Here is a 16,749-nt window from a genome sequence, read left to right as displayed (position 1 = left end):
CTGATGGGCTGAATGGTCTCTTTCCGCACTGCAAGAATTCTATGATTCTATCACCAGGTAGGTGCAATTATATTTTTAAATATCATTGTCATCAACCTGGGTGTGACTATTTGGAGTTTATCGATGACTGTAAAATGCTCTTGTCAATGCAGAACATAATCTGAATGCCTAATACCCCTGGGCAATGTTTCTTCATTGCCCATCCCTGTACAAGTTGATAACGTTAGGTGGGTGCATCAAATGTATCATACAGCCTGATCTGACTAGTATCCCTATATTAATCCTATTTCCAAACACATCAGATGGGAGATTCCCACTGGGAAACCCAGTGGTTGCAGCACAGAGGTTGGGAGTACCAAAACAAAATTAAATGACATCAAAGCTCATGAGAACCTAAATGCTAGCAAAATAATGCAACATAGGCATTAAAATGTTGAATAAATATTCTTCCTTGGGATGAAACTTTATGGTGCTCAGAATAACCACAACATCAAAACTGCACATGTTGCAAAAAGCATATACTTTGTCACTTTAAGATGCTGATAATATTGTCCGATGGGAGGTTTGCACTATGTGATCATTTCCAAAATTTGGAATATTTTATAAAGCGGGGAAGATGATGTGTACCAATTCAATAAAGTAGTTTATTCTAAAAATATCAGGAAATCACATTAGAACAATGCTCTAAATCCAGCAATGCTCAGAAGCCATGTGACTACGGACGTTGCAGCGTGAAAGAAAAGATGTTAGACTTCTGAGATTTTGACAGGTAGGGTAAACACCGTTGAAGCCATTGTTTTCAGTTCCATCCAGAAGAATCCCAGATTGAATTCAGAGGCAAGATTTAATTTCTCTACCTGCTGCCAATCAGGCAGTTGTGAAAAACAGTCACCTCAAAAGCCATCGATTCATAGAATCCCTACAGTGTGGAACTAGGCCATTCAACCAATCATGTCCTTACTAGCCCTCCAGAGAACATCCCACCCAGGCCCACTCCCTTACCCTAAACTCCCGTAACCCCATATTTCACAAAGCTAATCCACCTAGTCTGCGCTTGGCTGGAAACTGGGCAATGTAGCATGGCCTATCCACCTAATGTGCACATCTCTGGACTGTGGGAGGAAACCAGAGCACCCGGAGAAAACCCGCACAGACAATGGGAGAATGAGCAAACCCAGCACAGACAGGTGCCTGAGGCTAGAATCGCACCCCAGTCCCTGCACTGTGGTTAGCATTTGTAATATTTGCAAAAGATTGGCCTTCATTTTGAAGCCTTCAGCGACCTCAAGAATATTTGTAACTGCCATTTCTTTTGTCCCAAATTTTAATTCCTCTGTGGCCACAGGGGAGGGGCCAGAGGACTGAAGGAGAGCTGATGTGGTTCCACCTTTTAATGGAGGTGATGGACATAACCCATAACTGCTGTGAGGTAGCAGTGTCAACCATCGAGTCACCATACCACCTCATGGCAAAAAAAGTGACTAATTTGTGAATCTTCCAGGTCAGGAGAGTTTGAATAAAAATCTGTAAGTTTTTGCAATTGAGAAAGTACAGATCCTCAGATTCGTTCATGACAGCAGACTCAAAGAAATCATCAAATTATTTCCGCAGCCATTGTAGAAGAACTTGGAAAGAGTCAGTTAAGCAGATGTGAAAGTTGAGGTGGGGATGCTAATTTCTCAGTTCAAGTTTCTGTAACATATCCTGTTCAGAAACAGGTTGAAACTTTGTTTTGATGTGTGTGATGATATTTTTAACTTTACTATATGTATATGTATAAATATGGATAGAACTTGGTTTGTTCTCTTTCTTTTGTGTAACAAACTTACAGAGTGTTCTTATAAAAGCATGTGAAGCTTTGTGTAAAAAAATTCACTGACTAACCACCATGATGACCAACTGCAAAAATCAAAACCATGCTCTATGTAGCCCACTTTTAATCTGAGATTTAACTTGTCCAATGGTACCATCTACTGGGATCATAACAATCATTATGAAGCTCCTAATTAGTCGAAACTGGGTCTCTGTCAATCAGCTGACATAAGCAGAGAAACTGCCATTACACAGATGCAGAACACAGATCAATATCCTTACTAAATGTCGACTATGTTCAACATGATAAAATGCTCAGCATTGAAAGTGAACAAATGTTTTGCATTGAAAGTAATGTTCATTTTTATGTACAGAGCATCACACAAATGGAAAACTTAGTAGGATCTCAGAAGATATGCTCTATCCATCAAGAAAACTCAACATTATACTGCAGTGGTGAGCTTATCTCTCATCTATTATTGTGAGAGATGTGGTCTTTTGATAAATCTATCAGGCAGCATAGGTACATTTAGCTCTGTCCAATTGCCTCTTCCATACATGATACAATGCATTCTGATTCACCAAGGCATTCAAGCTGATTTACTGCTACATAATTGCTGAAATGAAAGTACATACAGCATTTCAGTTTTGTAATCTCCAGCAAGGTAATCACCATACGAATGAAACATAGAGACATTTATCCTGTAGCTGATGGAGCTATGCTACATTCTTAGTCTCTGTCTGAACAAGTGATTTGAAAGCATAAAAACTCATTTTGCCCCTTTTATTTCATCAGGATTTGAATTCTCTTCTGTCCAAGATGGACAGATATTTTTACAAGGCATTGGGAATAATGCCTGGACATGGGATGGGCATTAATGTAGGTTGAGAGAAGGCATGATAGATCATTAGTCCTATTTTCCTTCACCACCCAATGAGCACGACAACATCAAGACATGATCGATGGAAGGTCCTGATATTACCATGCCAATCGATTTGTCCAGGATTGTTCTCCAACCTCTGGTGCCGTCCAGGATTTACCAAAGTTCATGGTGTTAGTGGGACTGTATATACAACTGTATCTCCACTTAGGATGTACCCATCTGTCTGTATCTGCTGTGAATACCAGCATTATCACAGCCAAAAGGACATTACCACAGCTTTTCCACAATCTCAACCAGAACTGTCTTCAATTCTAGGTAACAGTGCTGACTGGAAACCTATTTTGTTTTAAAACTGCCCGTCTTCAGGGATAAATACAATTTGCTTTACAGATGATCTACAGTTAGGATTCACCTGTAACCTTGTGGAGACAAGTATGAAATAGAAGGCCATTGAATCATTCTGCTTTCTCGGCTGTAGCCATTCAGTCATTGTGTCTTTAAGAATCTCCCAACAACAGCAACTTACCTAATGCCACTCCATCCATCATCTCCCACTTAGAAAGTTATAACAAATTCCAATGATACATTGTATCCCCAACCAAAGGAGCAGGAATATGTAGCTATAATTTATCTCCAGGGAGCCGATGAAGTTTCTGATCTTGCAAAGCAACCATCAAAATAAGAGACACTTGGCTTCACTAAGGATTCTTACCATCTTCCCTCAAAATTTAACGGTTTAGAAAATATTAAAACCACTGAGCAATTTTGGTGCCAAACTTATAACTGAGTGAGTTTACCTTTACGCAGATACAGGTACTTTTAAACTTGAGCAGTAAACTCTGCTTGTCATTTTTAACCCGTCTGAAACCACTGATGTAATTACTCAAGCAATCTTTTCAAACAAGAACATTTGTCTGGTTGAGTGAATTGTCTTCGCTGGTTCCACAATTATCTATCTGGTCATAGTCAGGGAATCGCCTATAATTGCCCCCAGTCCCAAAACTTGCAAGGGTCTATTTCCCCTCCATTAAAATGTAATCCCTTGGACAACAGCAAAAAAAAAGCTGTCCAACTGGTTTTATGTAGGATCTCTATCTGCATCACATAAGGAAAACTCCATGCCTTCCACAAGTAAACACTCAAGTTCTCAGCATGGATGAACAGTTTGCTGCTGCAGACTCCCATCCTCTACACTTTTTCAATGTTTTTCCATGTAATTGTACTAACCCAACAGGAAATGTGACTGTGCAGTATTATACCAGAGTGCGTGAGAGATCCTGGAATGTTGGGGAGAATATATACATATGAACTTTCCCGCAGTCCTTCATTACTTAGCTGAACTGTGGAAGGTGACATTGTAGTATTGATTCTTCCATCTGATCCTCTAGTCATTGACATTTAGCAGTAAGTCAAACCACAGGTTAGCTGTGCTGTAATGTCAGCAAAACTAAGAAGTCTTTGATGTGCTACTGTCATAAAGAAGATTATGCAAAGTTTGATTTACAATGTAAATGAGCCATTGTAGTGCATAATATGTCTCCATTATTGTCCATAATTTACACAAGAGCTTATTTTGATTTAAATGACTCATAGCTATTTTGTTTACATTCTCTGTCCAAATAACAACATTGTTACACTTTGAAAATAAATCAAAGATTCACTCGCGAAAAAAACTAATAATTCCTTCTGCAATGACCACACTTTGAGTACTTCACAAAAATCAAAGAAACACAGAAGTGTTACAGCACAGGTGGCCATTTGAGCCACTGAGCCTGAACCAACTTATTAAAACAATGTCATTACATAATGTCAATCCCTTACTTTATCCCTGTACCCATGTATATTATATTTTATCTAAATAATCTCCCGTTCGCTCTTTAATGCTTCAGTCAAAACCGCCTAAACTACATTTCTAGTCAGTACAATCCATGCCTTAACTACTTGTTTAGTGAAGAAATGTGTTTCCACTTCACCTTTGCTTCTTTTGCAGATCACTTTACATCTATGCCTTCTTGTTCTTGTTCTGCTTTGAACTGGATGAGTTTCTCCCTATCTACTCTATCCGGACATCTCACAATTTTAAAAACCTTGATCAGATCTCCTCCCAATCTTATTCTCTTCAAGAGGAACAGTTCTGACTTTTTGAATTTATGCACATTACTGATGTTTCTCATCTCTGGAAGAATTCTTATAAATAGTTTCTGCACTCTCTCCAATGTGTTCATATCAATCCTTTAATGTGACACTACAAATTGTACACAATACTCCAGGTGAGGTCTAACAAGTGTCTTATACAAATTCAACATCACCACCATGCTGTTGTACAGTATCACTTTTAAAGAACCCAACAATACTGTATGCTTTGCTTACTGCTCTCTTTATCCGTTACTGCTACTTTCAAAGAAATATATACATATATACCAAGGTACCACTATTCCTACACCTCCCCTTAGAATTTAAGCCACTATTTTATATTGTCTTTCATGTTCTTCCTACCAAAATGCATAACCTCATCTTTCTCTGTATCATGACTCACCTGCCCATTTCAACAACTTGTCTACATCCTTTTGGAGTTCCACACTGTCCTCAGAGTCCACAATTCATCCAATTTTGTGTGATCAGCAAACTTTGAAATTGCCCTTGCTTCTCAAGATTCAGATTTTTATGAATATGAAGAAAAGCAAGGGTCACAATAGCGACCCCTGTGGAACTCCACCCAAATCTCCCCAAAGCCCAAAAGCATCCATTGACCTTTACTCTTTATTTCATGGTACTCAGCCAATGTTGTACCCATGTTGCTACTAACCTTTTTATTTCATAAAATAATATTTCTCGCAAGTATAACTTTATGTATAGTTAAAACTCAAGCACAATCATTTTCTTGTCCTTTTTAACACGTCTGAAACCATCAACATAATTGGCCATAGCAATCTTTTCAAATGCCTTAGAAGGTTCTTTTAAAACATTTTAGCAACTCCTAAACTTGACCTTTAAAGGTCACACAGGTCTCAATTTTTTAAACTGCAATCAGTGCTGAGTTACAGGACTGGTGTTTGTATAATTTCACACACACAATACACCCAAGTTGTAGCTGTGTGAACTGTACACAGCTAGCCACTGTTATATGTTTTATTTGAGAATATTTTCTAAAGCCTCCAGGTGCAACATTTTTCGCACTGGTGAGTTTGAACAACAAATCCGAACTGTAACTCATCCATGACAAAAAGTGATTAATGACTGAGGTAAGACGCTGAATGGGTCAAAAAATTCTTCATCTGCAAAATAATTGGCATTGGCAACGTACCGGAACTTTTCTTCTCCCCAAGGTCCTAAATCTAAGCAAGATATTCAAGTTTTCATAATTTATCTACAATTTTAGCACAGGTTGTCAACAAAATAAATTAGCGGTTTTAGTGAGGCTTCTGTGTTTGAATATAATTAAGCAGATACAACTATAATAGATAATAAAGTGTGAAGCTGGATGAACACAGCAGGCCAAGCAGCATCTTAGGAGCACAAAAACTGACGTTTCGGGCCTAGACCCTTCATCCTTTTCTCATGAAGGGTCTAGGCCGGAAACGGCAGCTTTTGTGCTCCTAAGATGCTGCTTGGCCTGCTGTGTTCATCCAGCTCCACACTTTGTTATCTTCGATTCTCCAGTATCTGCAGTTCCCATTATCTCTGATACAACTATAGTACAGCATGTTTCTACAATAGAAAATCAACCCCAAAATCTCTAGAACATGCCATTCCAAGTTGATGTGCTAGTACAATGTTTGGTTTTGCCTACTGCTCATCAGGGTATTGTCTCTGGAACAATTAACTATGGGCTCAAGTGCATCCTTGCCCCTTGCACACTCACATCAGAATTAAATCTTAGTTGGCAGATGTTGCATGAAATTACTTGTTTTCTTCTTGGAGGAAGAGGAACCCCAAACGTGTGATTTATCACTGCTTTCTGAACTGGGTCCATCTGTGAAAAAGGACAAGAAATTCAATTAGATTTCTTTATCTTCTTCAAAGGTCACAGCCTGACTTACTAAATGTTGTTGTGTATTTTAAAGATGGTAATTTGCTGCATCTTTTCACTCTCTAAACCTTCTCCTTTTTTGCATATGTCAAACCTGAGTGTGGAAATGGTTAAGTGAATTGCTTCTATGCTTTTGCCAGTGTCATTGAACTGGTTGCTAGAAACGCAATTCGAGTTTGGCTTTCTTTCACACCCTCCCTCCAGCAAAGTGTTTTATCTTCTTTCAACATCTTCTACACTGAAAAGGTTTTTGTGTAATGAACTGAAGACATAGATCTCTATATTAACATTCTTCCATATTTGGTTGGCACTTCATCATCCAAGTTATGCTGCGCCTAATATTTTTGGCTCCAAGACATGTTTTAAATCCAACAAGTATAGAAGTAATGCGAGCAATTGTAACATAATAGCTGATTGTGGATGTCGCTGTTAAAATGGAGGGTACCTCTGGCAGAGCTGTTCTCTTTTTGTATGAACTTCTTAAGCTTTGCTATCAGCTAAGCAGGAGGTTGGAGCCCCACCAGTGCAATGCTGATTGTTTGGTCAATTTTTGTGCACACATATAAAGGCCCCATTGAAAATGTGCAAAGAGAAATTATTGGAACTCAATCAGTTGTATAACTATCATAAATGAGTACTATATCATTGTATCAACCTAAATTTGACCATGTTATAGGTGAAGACTTTTAATTTCTGGTTTTCTTTGAAAATCTGTAGTGGTTGAATTTTGATGGAGGAGTAAAAAACCTGGTTATGATGTGCAATTTTAAGTCAAGGAATCGAAGATATTTACCCAGCACACAGATTGCCAAATTCACTGTGACCCATTCAGTTGTCTGTCAAACAGCTAGCAGACTGCATTGCAAAAGATCGTCATAGACACTTTCATCACCTAAACTGGTTATGATGCCTTCATATGCTTTTAATCATTCCTACTCATGTTTGATATTTCAGCCCATTCCTTATCCACTTTCTCCTAACAATTATACTTAAGCCTCTCAGTCAGGGTGGAAACTGTTCCCATCTTCCGACACAGTTGAAGTCGAGACTGCACCTTTCGCCAATTTTAGGCTGACGCTAGTTTCAATCTCAGTTTCAGTTTCATGGTGGCATATCTATTCCATAATGATGTTAACAAAGTGAAGGACAAAACCAGAAAATAAAGAGACCGAGAAGCTTAACAGAGTCAACATTCAACAGATCCAACCAATGCAGAGCAACAGTTCAGACAATAATTGAAATACTGAATAATCTAACAGCTAAATGAAAGCCAGAGGAAGTTCATGCTCAAACTGTAATTTGCAAGTAGAACCAGTTCAGGTCACTAAGATCGAGGAGAAAGGCACATTCAAGTATTGGAGGTATTTGAGAGAAGAGTAAAAGGAATGTGACTGGCATAAGAATAGACAACACAAAATCCTGTCCTGACTGCTAGAATAATTGATATTAGACCATAAGACATAGGAGCAGAAATTAGGCCATTCGGCCCATAGAGTCTGCTCTACCATTCAATCATTGCTGATAAGTTCCTCAACCACATTCTCCTGCTCTCTCCCTGTAACCCTTGATTCCCTTGATAATCAAGAAACTATCTATCTCAGTCTTAAATGTACTCAATGACCTGGCCTCCACAGCCTTCTGTGGCAGTGAATTCCATGTATTCACCACTCTTTGGCTGAAGAAGTTTCTCCTTATCTCTGTTCTAAAAAGGTCTTCCCTTTCCTCTAAGGCTGTGCCTTCAGGTCCTAGTCTTTCCTACCAATGGAAAAATCTTCCCAACATCCATGCTGTTCATATTACTAAACATTAAATAGTCAAGAAAGATGATAAATAATAGATAATAATGTCAACTGCTATTAATCCAACATTTACTCTTTCTTTGTTCACTTTGGGGGCATACATGCAAGGCCAACATTTATCTCCCATCCTTAACTGAGCTTGGCAAGTTGGTGGTGAGCTGCCTGCTTGAACCAAATTAATCCACGTAGTATAGGTACAACCAGGCTGCTGTTAGCAAGGGAATGCAAGAATTTTGACACTTAATATTAGAATCCCTACAGTGAAGAAACAGGCCATTCAGCACAAGTCCACACTAACCCTCCAAACAGCATTCCACCCAGACTAAGGCCCCTATTCTAACCCTGCATTTCCCATGGCTAATGAACCTAATCTACATGTCTCTGAACATTACTGACAATTTAACACAGCCAATCCACCTAACGCGTGCATCTTTGGACTGTGGGAGAAAACCAGACCACCTGACAGAAACACACATCAACACAGGGAGAATGTGCAGCCTTGATACAGACAGCCACCTGAGTTTGGAATTGAAACCAAGTCCCTGGTACTGCGAGGCAGCAGTGCTAACCACTGAGCCACTGTGTCACCCACTCCAACAGAGAAAGAAGGGGGACATATTTCGTCATCAGGGTGATGTGTGATTTTGGAGGGAAAATTGCAGGTAATGGTGTTCCTGAGCGTCTGCTGCCCTTGTTCTAGTTGGTAGAGGACAGGGGGTTTGGAGGTACTATTACAAGTATCTTGGTGAATTGTTAATACACATTCTGTAGGTAGGGCACATTGCAGGTAAATCGCAACAGCTGTAGAAGAAGTGAATAGTGACGACAACTCCATTATATATATTAACATTGGCATAAAAATCTAACTGTAATAAACGAGAAAATCTTTTTCAGTCACATTGCCTGCAAAAATTTGCTTGGACTTCCTTTTCACTCCTGCAGGTTTAATATTCATTTATGGATTGAACAAAATTAACCATCCAACCAGTACATAGATAATTTGAAAAGTGAGAAAGAAAGCACAAATTGGCAGTTTACCCCAGATGGCTGTCTAATCATCTGATCAAATTCTGCACCAGTCTTCACTATTAGGCAGTACTGATTGCAAATCAAACAGAAGCAGAAGGGGCTTTCAGACATAGCAACATTACAGAAGTGGAGACTAATCAACAAGGTGACAGATGTTTCCTAATAGAAAGAAGGAGTCCAAGGTACTCAAGCTACAACAGATCTAGCACAGGTCTGATAATGTAGAATTTCATACAGAATTATCAAAGTATCTTCCATTCTTCATCAACCTTGCACACACGCATACTCTCACTCACTCACTCAACAATAAAAATACCCAGGGGTCTCTGGGAGTGATGGTGGAGCAGCAGAGCATATTTTGTCCTCTGTTCATGAGGTGCTGTAATTGGAAAAAGGAGCAGAGAGCAATAATTCAGGGGTCTATGCTTCTTAAATGTATGCCACAATTACCAGGCAATTCAGTCATGCAATGTAGGAATATTCATGTTTGTTTTTACCCTCAAAGTGCCCAGATGATTGCAGCTCCAACAACATTGAACAAGCTCAACACATCCAGGGCAAAGCACTTTGTTTTCTTGCAAACCTAACCACCCCTTAAACTTTGAGTTTTTTGGCACGTTAAACATCCATACCTCCACCACTGCTGTACACTGGCTGCAATGTGTACTAACTACAAGATGCACTATAGCATTATGGCAAGGTTTTATGGACAGCATGTGCCAACTCATGATCTCTGCCACCAAGAAAGACGAGTGATGTAGAAATATGGGAACACTTATCCAGGTCACTGAGCCAGATGCCTAGTCAGGTTCTTTAATTATGAAGCAAATTTGATTTGGCCCTTTACAAATCTGATCTCATCGAACTTTGGGGCCAGACAATTTATTTACATAATTCAGAAATATTACTTGCCTATCAGTTTGAATTCTATTGTATATTTAGGGTTGTGGCCTAGGCCCAAAGATCTTCAGCTGCTTCATCAATGATCTTCCTTGCATCATAAGGTCAGAAGTGGGGATGTTTGACAATGATTGCACAATGTTCAATACCATTCGCAACTCATCTACTGAAGCTGTCCACATCCAAATGCATCAAGGCCTAGATAAATTTTTAGGTTTGGGCTTAAAAATGATAACTGACAGTCATGCCACACAATGGCCATCTCCAGTAAGAGACAATCTAACCACTGCCCTTTGAATTTAAATTGCATTATCATCATTGAATGGCTTACTATCAATATCCTGGGGGCTACTACTGACCAGAAACTGGCCTGGCTTAGCTGGGTACAAATATGGTGGCTACAACAGTGATCAGAGGCTAGGAATATTCTGTTGTATGACTTACCTGTTGAAGCCCCAAAGCTTGCCGACAACTTACAAGGCGCAATTCAGGACTATGATCGAATATTTGATTGGATAAGTGCATCTCCAACAACACTCAAAATGCTTAATACCTTCCAGCACAAAGGAATTCATTTGAGTGGCACCATTAGCACAAATATTCCACTCCTTCCACCATTGACACTGAGTCCACGCTGCTGCCAATATCTACAAGATGTGCTGGAGAAATTCACCAAAGATCCCTAGACATCAACTTCCAAACACATGATAACTTCCACCTAGAAGGAAAAGGGGAGCAGACACATGGGAATAGCACCACCTGCCAGTGCCCCATCCTGAGTTGAAAACATATCACCATCCCTTCATTGTCAATAGATTAAACACCTGGATACTCCATTCCTAATAGTTGTGGTCTACCCGCACAAAATGGACTCCAATGCTTCAGAAGGCAGATATCCTTACTTAATCTGGTCCCATTTGCCAGCATTTGGCCCATACCCCTCAAAACTTTCTATTTGTGTACCCATCCAGATGCTTTTTAAATATTGTAATTATACCAGTCTCCACCACTTCATCTCACAATACATTCCATACTCGCACTACCCTTTGCATGAAAATGTCTCACCTAAGGCCCCATTTAAATCTTTCCCCTTTCACTTTAAACCTATGCCCTCTACTTTTTGGACTCCCCTACCCTAGGGAAAAGGCCTTGGCTGTTCACCCTATCCATGGCCTAACATGTATTTGATGACACAGTTAAGTTGACGGTAAACCTAATATGGTCTCTATCTAGAGATCGTAGGAACTACAGATGCTGGAGAATCTGAGATAACATGGTGTAGAGCTGGAATAACACAGCAGGCCAAGCAGCATCAGAGGAGCAGGAAAGCTGATGTTTCAGGCCTTTCTGAAGAAGGGTCTAAGCCCAAAACGTCAGCCTTCCTGCTCCTCTGATGCTGCTTGGCTTGCTGTGTTCATCCAGCTCTACACCTTGTTATCTTGTGGTCTCTATCTAGGTGTTAGGTCATCAGGAACTTGTCAGCCACTGTTATTAATGAAATAATCAAACACCCAAAAAGGCACTTCTGAAAAGCATGAACACATAAAACATGCATTCCAAAGTCACAAACCACATCAATAGCAAAAAAGAAGACTCCAATCAACTATTAAATAAAAACCAAAAGAAATGCAGATGCTGTAAATCAGAAACAAAAACAGATGTTGCTGAAAAAGCTCAGCACATCTGGCAGCATGTGAAGAAAAATCAGAGTCAAGTTCTCAGGGAAGAAAAGTCAGAGTCAAGTTCTCAGGAAGGATCTCCAGACCCAAAACATTAACTGATTCCTCTTTACAGATGCTGCTGGACCTGCTGAGCTTTCCCAGCAAATTCTGCTTTTGTACCAAGCAACTAAGTTCCAGTTTGGCTTTGAGATTCAAATACATTTAGAACTTGCATGGTCACAGAATGAAGGCATCATGACGAAGTGTTATGGTACAGGTGGTGGCCATGTGGCCCACTTTGCCTACGCCAGCTCTCCTGATAATGCTTATACCTTACAGACAATCTCCTGCTTCTTTTCTTCTTGCATCCTTGCCCATGTTTTTCTGTCCAAATAGTCATCCAATTCCCTCTTGAATACCTCAATTGAATCTACCACCGCCATACTTCCAACAAGTAAATTACCAATTTAGACCACATCACACTTGCCCATTTTGAAAATCACATTAAATTTGAACCCACTCATTCTTGATTATTTACAAGCGGGAACAGTTTCTACCCTATTTGTGGTATCCTGTTCCCTCACGATCTTGAAAATTTCTATCAGATCAGCTTTTAACCTTCCCTCCAGGAAAACAATCCCAACCTCTCCAATATATCCTCGTAACTTAAGTTTTTCATCCCTGGAACCATTGTTTTTAACTACTTTCATTCTCTCAAAGCATTCACATCCTTTTGTAATGATTCCATCCTAAGTAACCTGCTTTTATCCATGTGAGTACTAATTCTATCCTGAAATATTGTTTCTGAAGCTTACCTAACATTGAAGTTTAACTGTCTGTTACTGCTTGGCTTATGCTTATAACTTCTTTTTGAATAAGGAACGACATCTGCAATTCTCCAATCATCTGGAGTTATAATACTCCTTAACTAAATCCATAAGCTCTTGAGAGGTTTTGGTATATGGTGCCTCAGGGAAAGTTAGTCTCCCAAAAAGTGAAAAAGCTGAGGTTCCACAAGCTGTCAGCAGAATTACTTGTTGCTTTTCATCTGCCCCAAAGTCATTTGCCTGGAAGAAATAATGTATTTGTTCAACATACTCAGACTTCAACAGTAGGGGTGAACGTGTCAAGCCTCCCAAATAACAGCATGATGCAAGCAATTCTCACCATAATTTAAAGACAACTGTTGGAAGCATGTTTCTTCAAGAGCACACTTTTCTCTTGTTGCCACTGAAACAACTCCACAGGGTCCGGTGTCCCATCACCAAGTCACACTTTACCTGTGGTCAGCACTTGACACTGATCCAGCTCTCTCAGAGCCAGCTCTGAATGACTAGGATGTTTAACACTTCTGTTTATATCTGTCAGCCAGGGCTCCCTGATTGGGGGTGTTCATCTGGTACAATCAGGGAACTCATATTCTATGGGGCTCACCTGGCTGATCTTGTTTCAATCACTACACACCCTATAACCAGGGATATTTAGTATCTAATCTTGCACATCATACTTCAATATAGTCACCTGCATTTGTAAAGCTCAAAACCTTTTCACTATATTCTGCATTCACATACAGGCACAGTAAACCTAACTGAGATGCAATTACTTCTCTCTTTCTCCAACTCAGTTAAAGCAGCTACTTCTTTCAATATACTGCACTTCCATAACTAAAAGCAAGTTAAAGACAGTCCCAACAGCAGCTACTAAGTTGCTAAAAAAAAGAAACAGTAAACATCCTCCCCACCCTTCATCCAACTCGCCATTCCACATACTTTATGTTTTACAGTAAGCTTTATTCTTTTCCCCTTTATAACAAATTCCTATTTTGAACCGAATTTCCAAATATATGTACTCAGCCTCTGTCTCACCTAAGTGGTCTGTCTCCCTCATATTGACCATGCAACCTTACTGACCCAGCACTTTAAAAACCTCTTTCTTATATGGATTTTTGGTGAGTAACTTTCTAGCTTAAATCTTGTTGCTGTAATCAGCTTGTTATTCAGGAATGTGATTTCGGGCGATTGAGCTGGCAGGTTGACTGTTTAACTAGGCTTTTATTTTAAACTTACTTAAAGGCTGTTAGTTCAAGGACGAAATCTGACTTTTATTTGTGTGCTGAACTTGAAACAATTTGCCATTTGAATTCCCACTTTGAACTAAATTCCCAGATACAGACACTCAGGCTTAGTCTCACTCAAGCTGAGTCTCCCTCACAATTACCATGCATGTTTCTCTCCTGTCGAGAAACTCAGCATTCATCTGTGGGATTTTCAACCATTGATCAAATGTTAGATAGCCATGAAAAGCCTTTACATTCTGGTATACTGCAGACTCGACATCCGTTAGTTCTAGTGATGCACATATAGCTAGTGGCAACAGGCACCATGAAGAAACCTGTAATCCTAGCAAAGTTTGACCTGCTAATATCTAGAGAGAGAAATGAAACATAATTGAGCTTTCTTTGAATGTATTTTTAAACCAACTTGCTCAAAGAGACTATTACACATCTCTGGGACAGGTTTCTTTGAATAGAGACTCGCATTGATATCTTTAGATAACAATGGAAAGAAAATTAGGAGATGTTGCAAATACCTCTAATGTATTTTGGAAGGAGCCAGACACACAAAAGTTCACTGTCATGATCATCTTCATAACAGTGGCATTGCAGTCCTAGCCCCATTCTCAGATTGGTATTGTCAAAGATTTATCTGAGCATATCCTTAATGATACACAAATGTTGCACACAGGTTGAAGAACTATTACCCTGCAGATATAGCCTCCTGCTAAAAGCCTTTCTCTACCTCTTCCTCCTTTCACTTGCAGCAGTTTATCCTGCTCTGTATGCCCTTTGCTCAATTTCCCCAGAATTTGAAGAGGAATGCCTAATGTTTCCAATCCAAGAGCAACCAACTGTGCAGAAAATTAGAAATTTATTTAATGCTGGCCATAATATTCCCTGCTGATGCTCGCAACTTGAAACAGTTATACAAAGCACCAACCACTTGAAGGATAGTGGTCAACATTTAGAAGAAATCAACCAACAACTAACGTGTTAAGTAGTTAACAGCAGTTGTAGAAGATTTTCCTGGCTCTTGAAAGCATGTTTCATTGTTAACAGAGGGTAGGCGGAGCTCCAAAATACCAGTACCTACCATAACAGCCTTACCCATTGACTGATATCATGATCTGTCCACTTGGTAAACTTCTGAGGATGTTTGGTCTGCATGTAAAAATGCTTTCACAAATATGGTCGCCTGTGCGATTTCTCCTACAATGCAGAAATGTTTGCAGCTCGAAAGTTACTTGAAATGCCCCAGAAATGAGTGCAAATAACCAAATTTCTTGTCACCCACATCCTTCATTGCATAGCTTTTCATTCATTCACATGCCCAACATTCATTAGGATTGCAGAAGAGATTATTTTCCTGACTTATTTCAACAGCCCTCCTTGGAGGTTTTATGCTGAAAATGCAAATACAGATCTAGTATTACACTTCCTTAGTGGACAACATATCAGGAGGGAAGGCCAATAGGGCAATAGGGCAAGAAAACTGTGGTTCCAATTCTGTAACCCATGCTTCTGTACAGTGTTCTAACGAATTTCTCTTAAGTCAAAATCAATAGCATATGGTTCCCTTAACAGGGCAAAATGTTATACGTTGCTTCAGAAGACCACAATTAGATAAATAATTTCATATTCACATTTAGAAAATAGAACATAGAACATAGAACAATACAGCGCAGAACAGGGCCTTCGGCCCTAATGTTGCTCCGGCCTGTGAACTAATCTAAGCCCATCCCCCTACACTATCCCATCATCATCCATATGCTTATCCAAGGACTGTTTAAATGCCCCTAATGTGGCTGAATTCACTACATTGGCAGGCAGGTCATTCCACACCTCTGACATCTGTCTTAAATTTATCATCCCTCAATTTGTAGCTATGCCCCCTCGTACAAGCTGACATCACCATCCTCGGAAAAAGACTCTCACTGTCCACCCTATCTAATCCTATGAACATCTTGACCATCTCTATTAAATCCCCTCTTAGCCTTCTTCTCTCTAATGAGAACAGACCCAAGTCCCTCAGCCTTTCTTCATAGGACCTTCGCTCCAGACCAGGCAACATCCTGGTAAATTTCCTCTGCACCTTTTCCAATGCTTCCACATCCTTCCTGTAATGGGGCGACCAGAACTGCACACAATATTCTAAGTGAGGCCGCACTAGCGTTTTGTACAGTGATATGTAACATGATATTATAGGCTAGTTTCACAGATACAAAGGTCCCAACTGGAAACCACGCTGAGCAGTAAATATCAGAAAGACTGTGAATGAGATCAGTGAATTTATCCTTACAGAGAATCGTTTCCCAGGTTAATTTCACAAGCACCTTGAACCATCAAAATTAACGTGATACAAATTTGTATCACGATAAATGTTTTATTATCACGTTACATACAAAGGCCATAGTTTACTTAGTTTTGAAAATTTTTCATGATATACTTTGTTCTAACAGGGAAATTGAAAAGCAAACAAAAGATGTATCTGAAAATAAAAAAGATTATTATTCTTTAAGGCCACAGAGTTTAAATGATTCAATGTCAGTTACATTTCTGCAGGAATCTGTTAACATTG

General features: G+C 39.5%; 1 protein-coding gene across 10 annotated transcripts in view; it reads right to left on the bottom strand.

Moving 5' to 3' along the window:
* Positions 1-16,749, bottom strand: part of LOC125463177 (zinc finger protein 385D-like) — an 850,093-nt gene that overhangs the window by 180,175 nt on the left and 653,169 nt on the right. For 8 of the 10 annotated variants that reach the window (XM_059654439.1, XM_059654442.1, XM_048554065.2 and 5 more), the window contains one exon: positions 6,559-6,669. The exons of 1 other annotated variant lie outside the window; for it this stretch is intronic. In XM_059654439.1, the coding sequence (XP_059510422.1) occupies positions 6,559-6,669 (111 nt within the window). The remainder of the gene's footprint in view (positions 1-6,558; positions 6,670-16,749) is intronic. One more of the 10 variants, XM_048554075.2, reaches the window with a different exon arrangement.

This window comes from Stegostoma tigrinum, chromosome 2, assembly GCF_030684315.1.
Source record: "Stegostoma tigrinum isolate sSteTig4 chromosome 2, sSteTig4.hap1, whole genome shotgun sequence".
Classification (NCBI taxonomy): domain Eukaryota; kingdom Metazoa; phylum Chordata; class Chondrichthyes; order Orectolobiformes; family Stegostomatidae; genus Stegostoma; species Stegostoma tigrinum.
The sequence above is the reverse complement of the archived record's forward strand: the minus strand, read 5'-3'. Positions and strand labels throughout refer to the sequence as shown.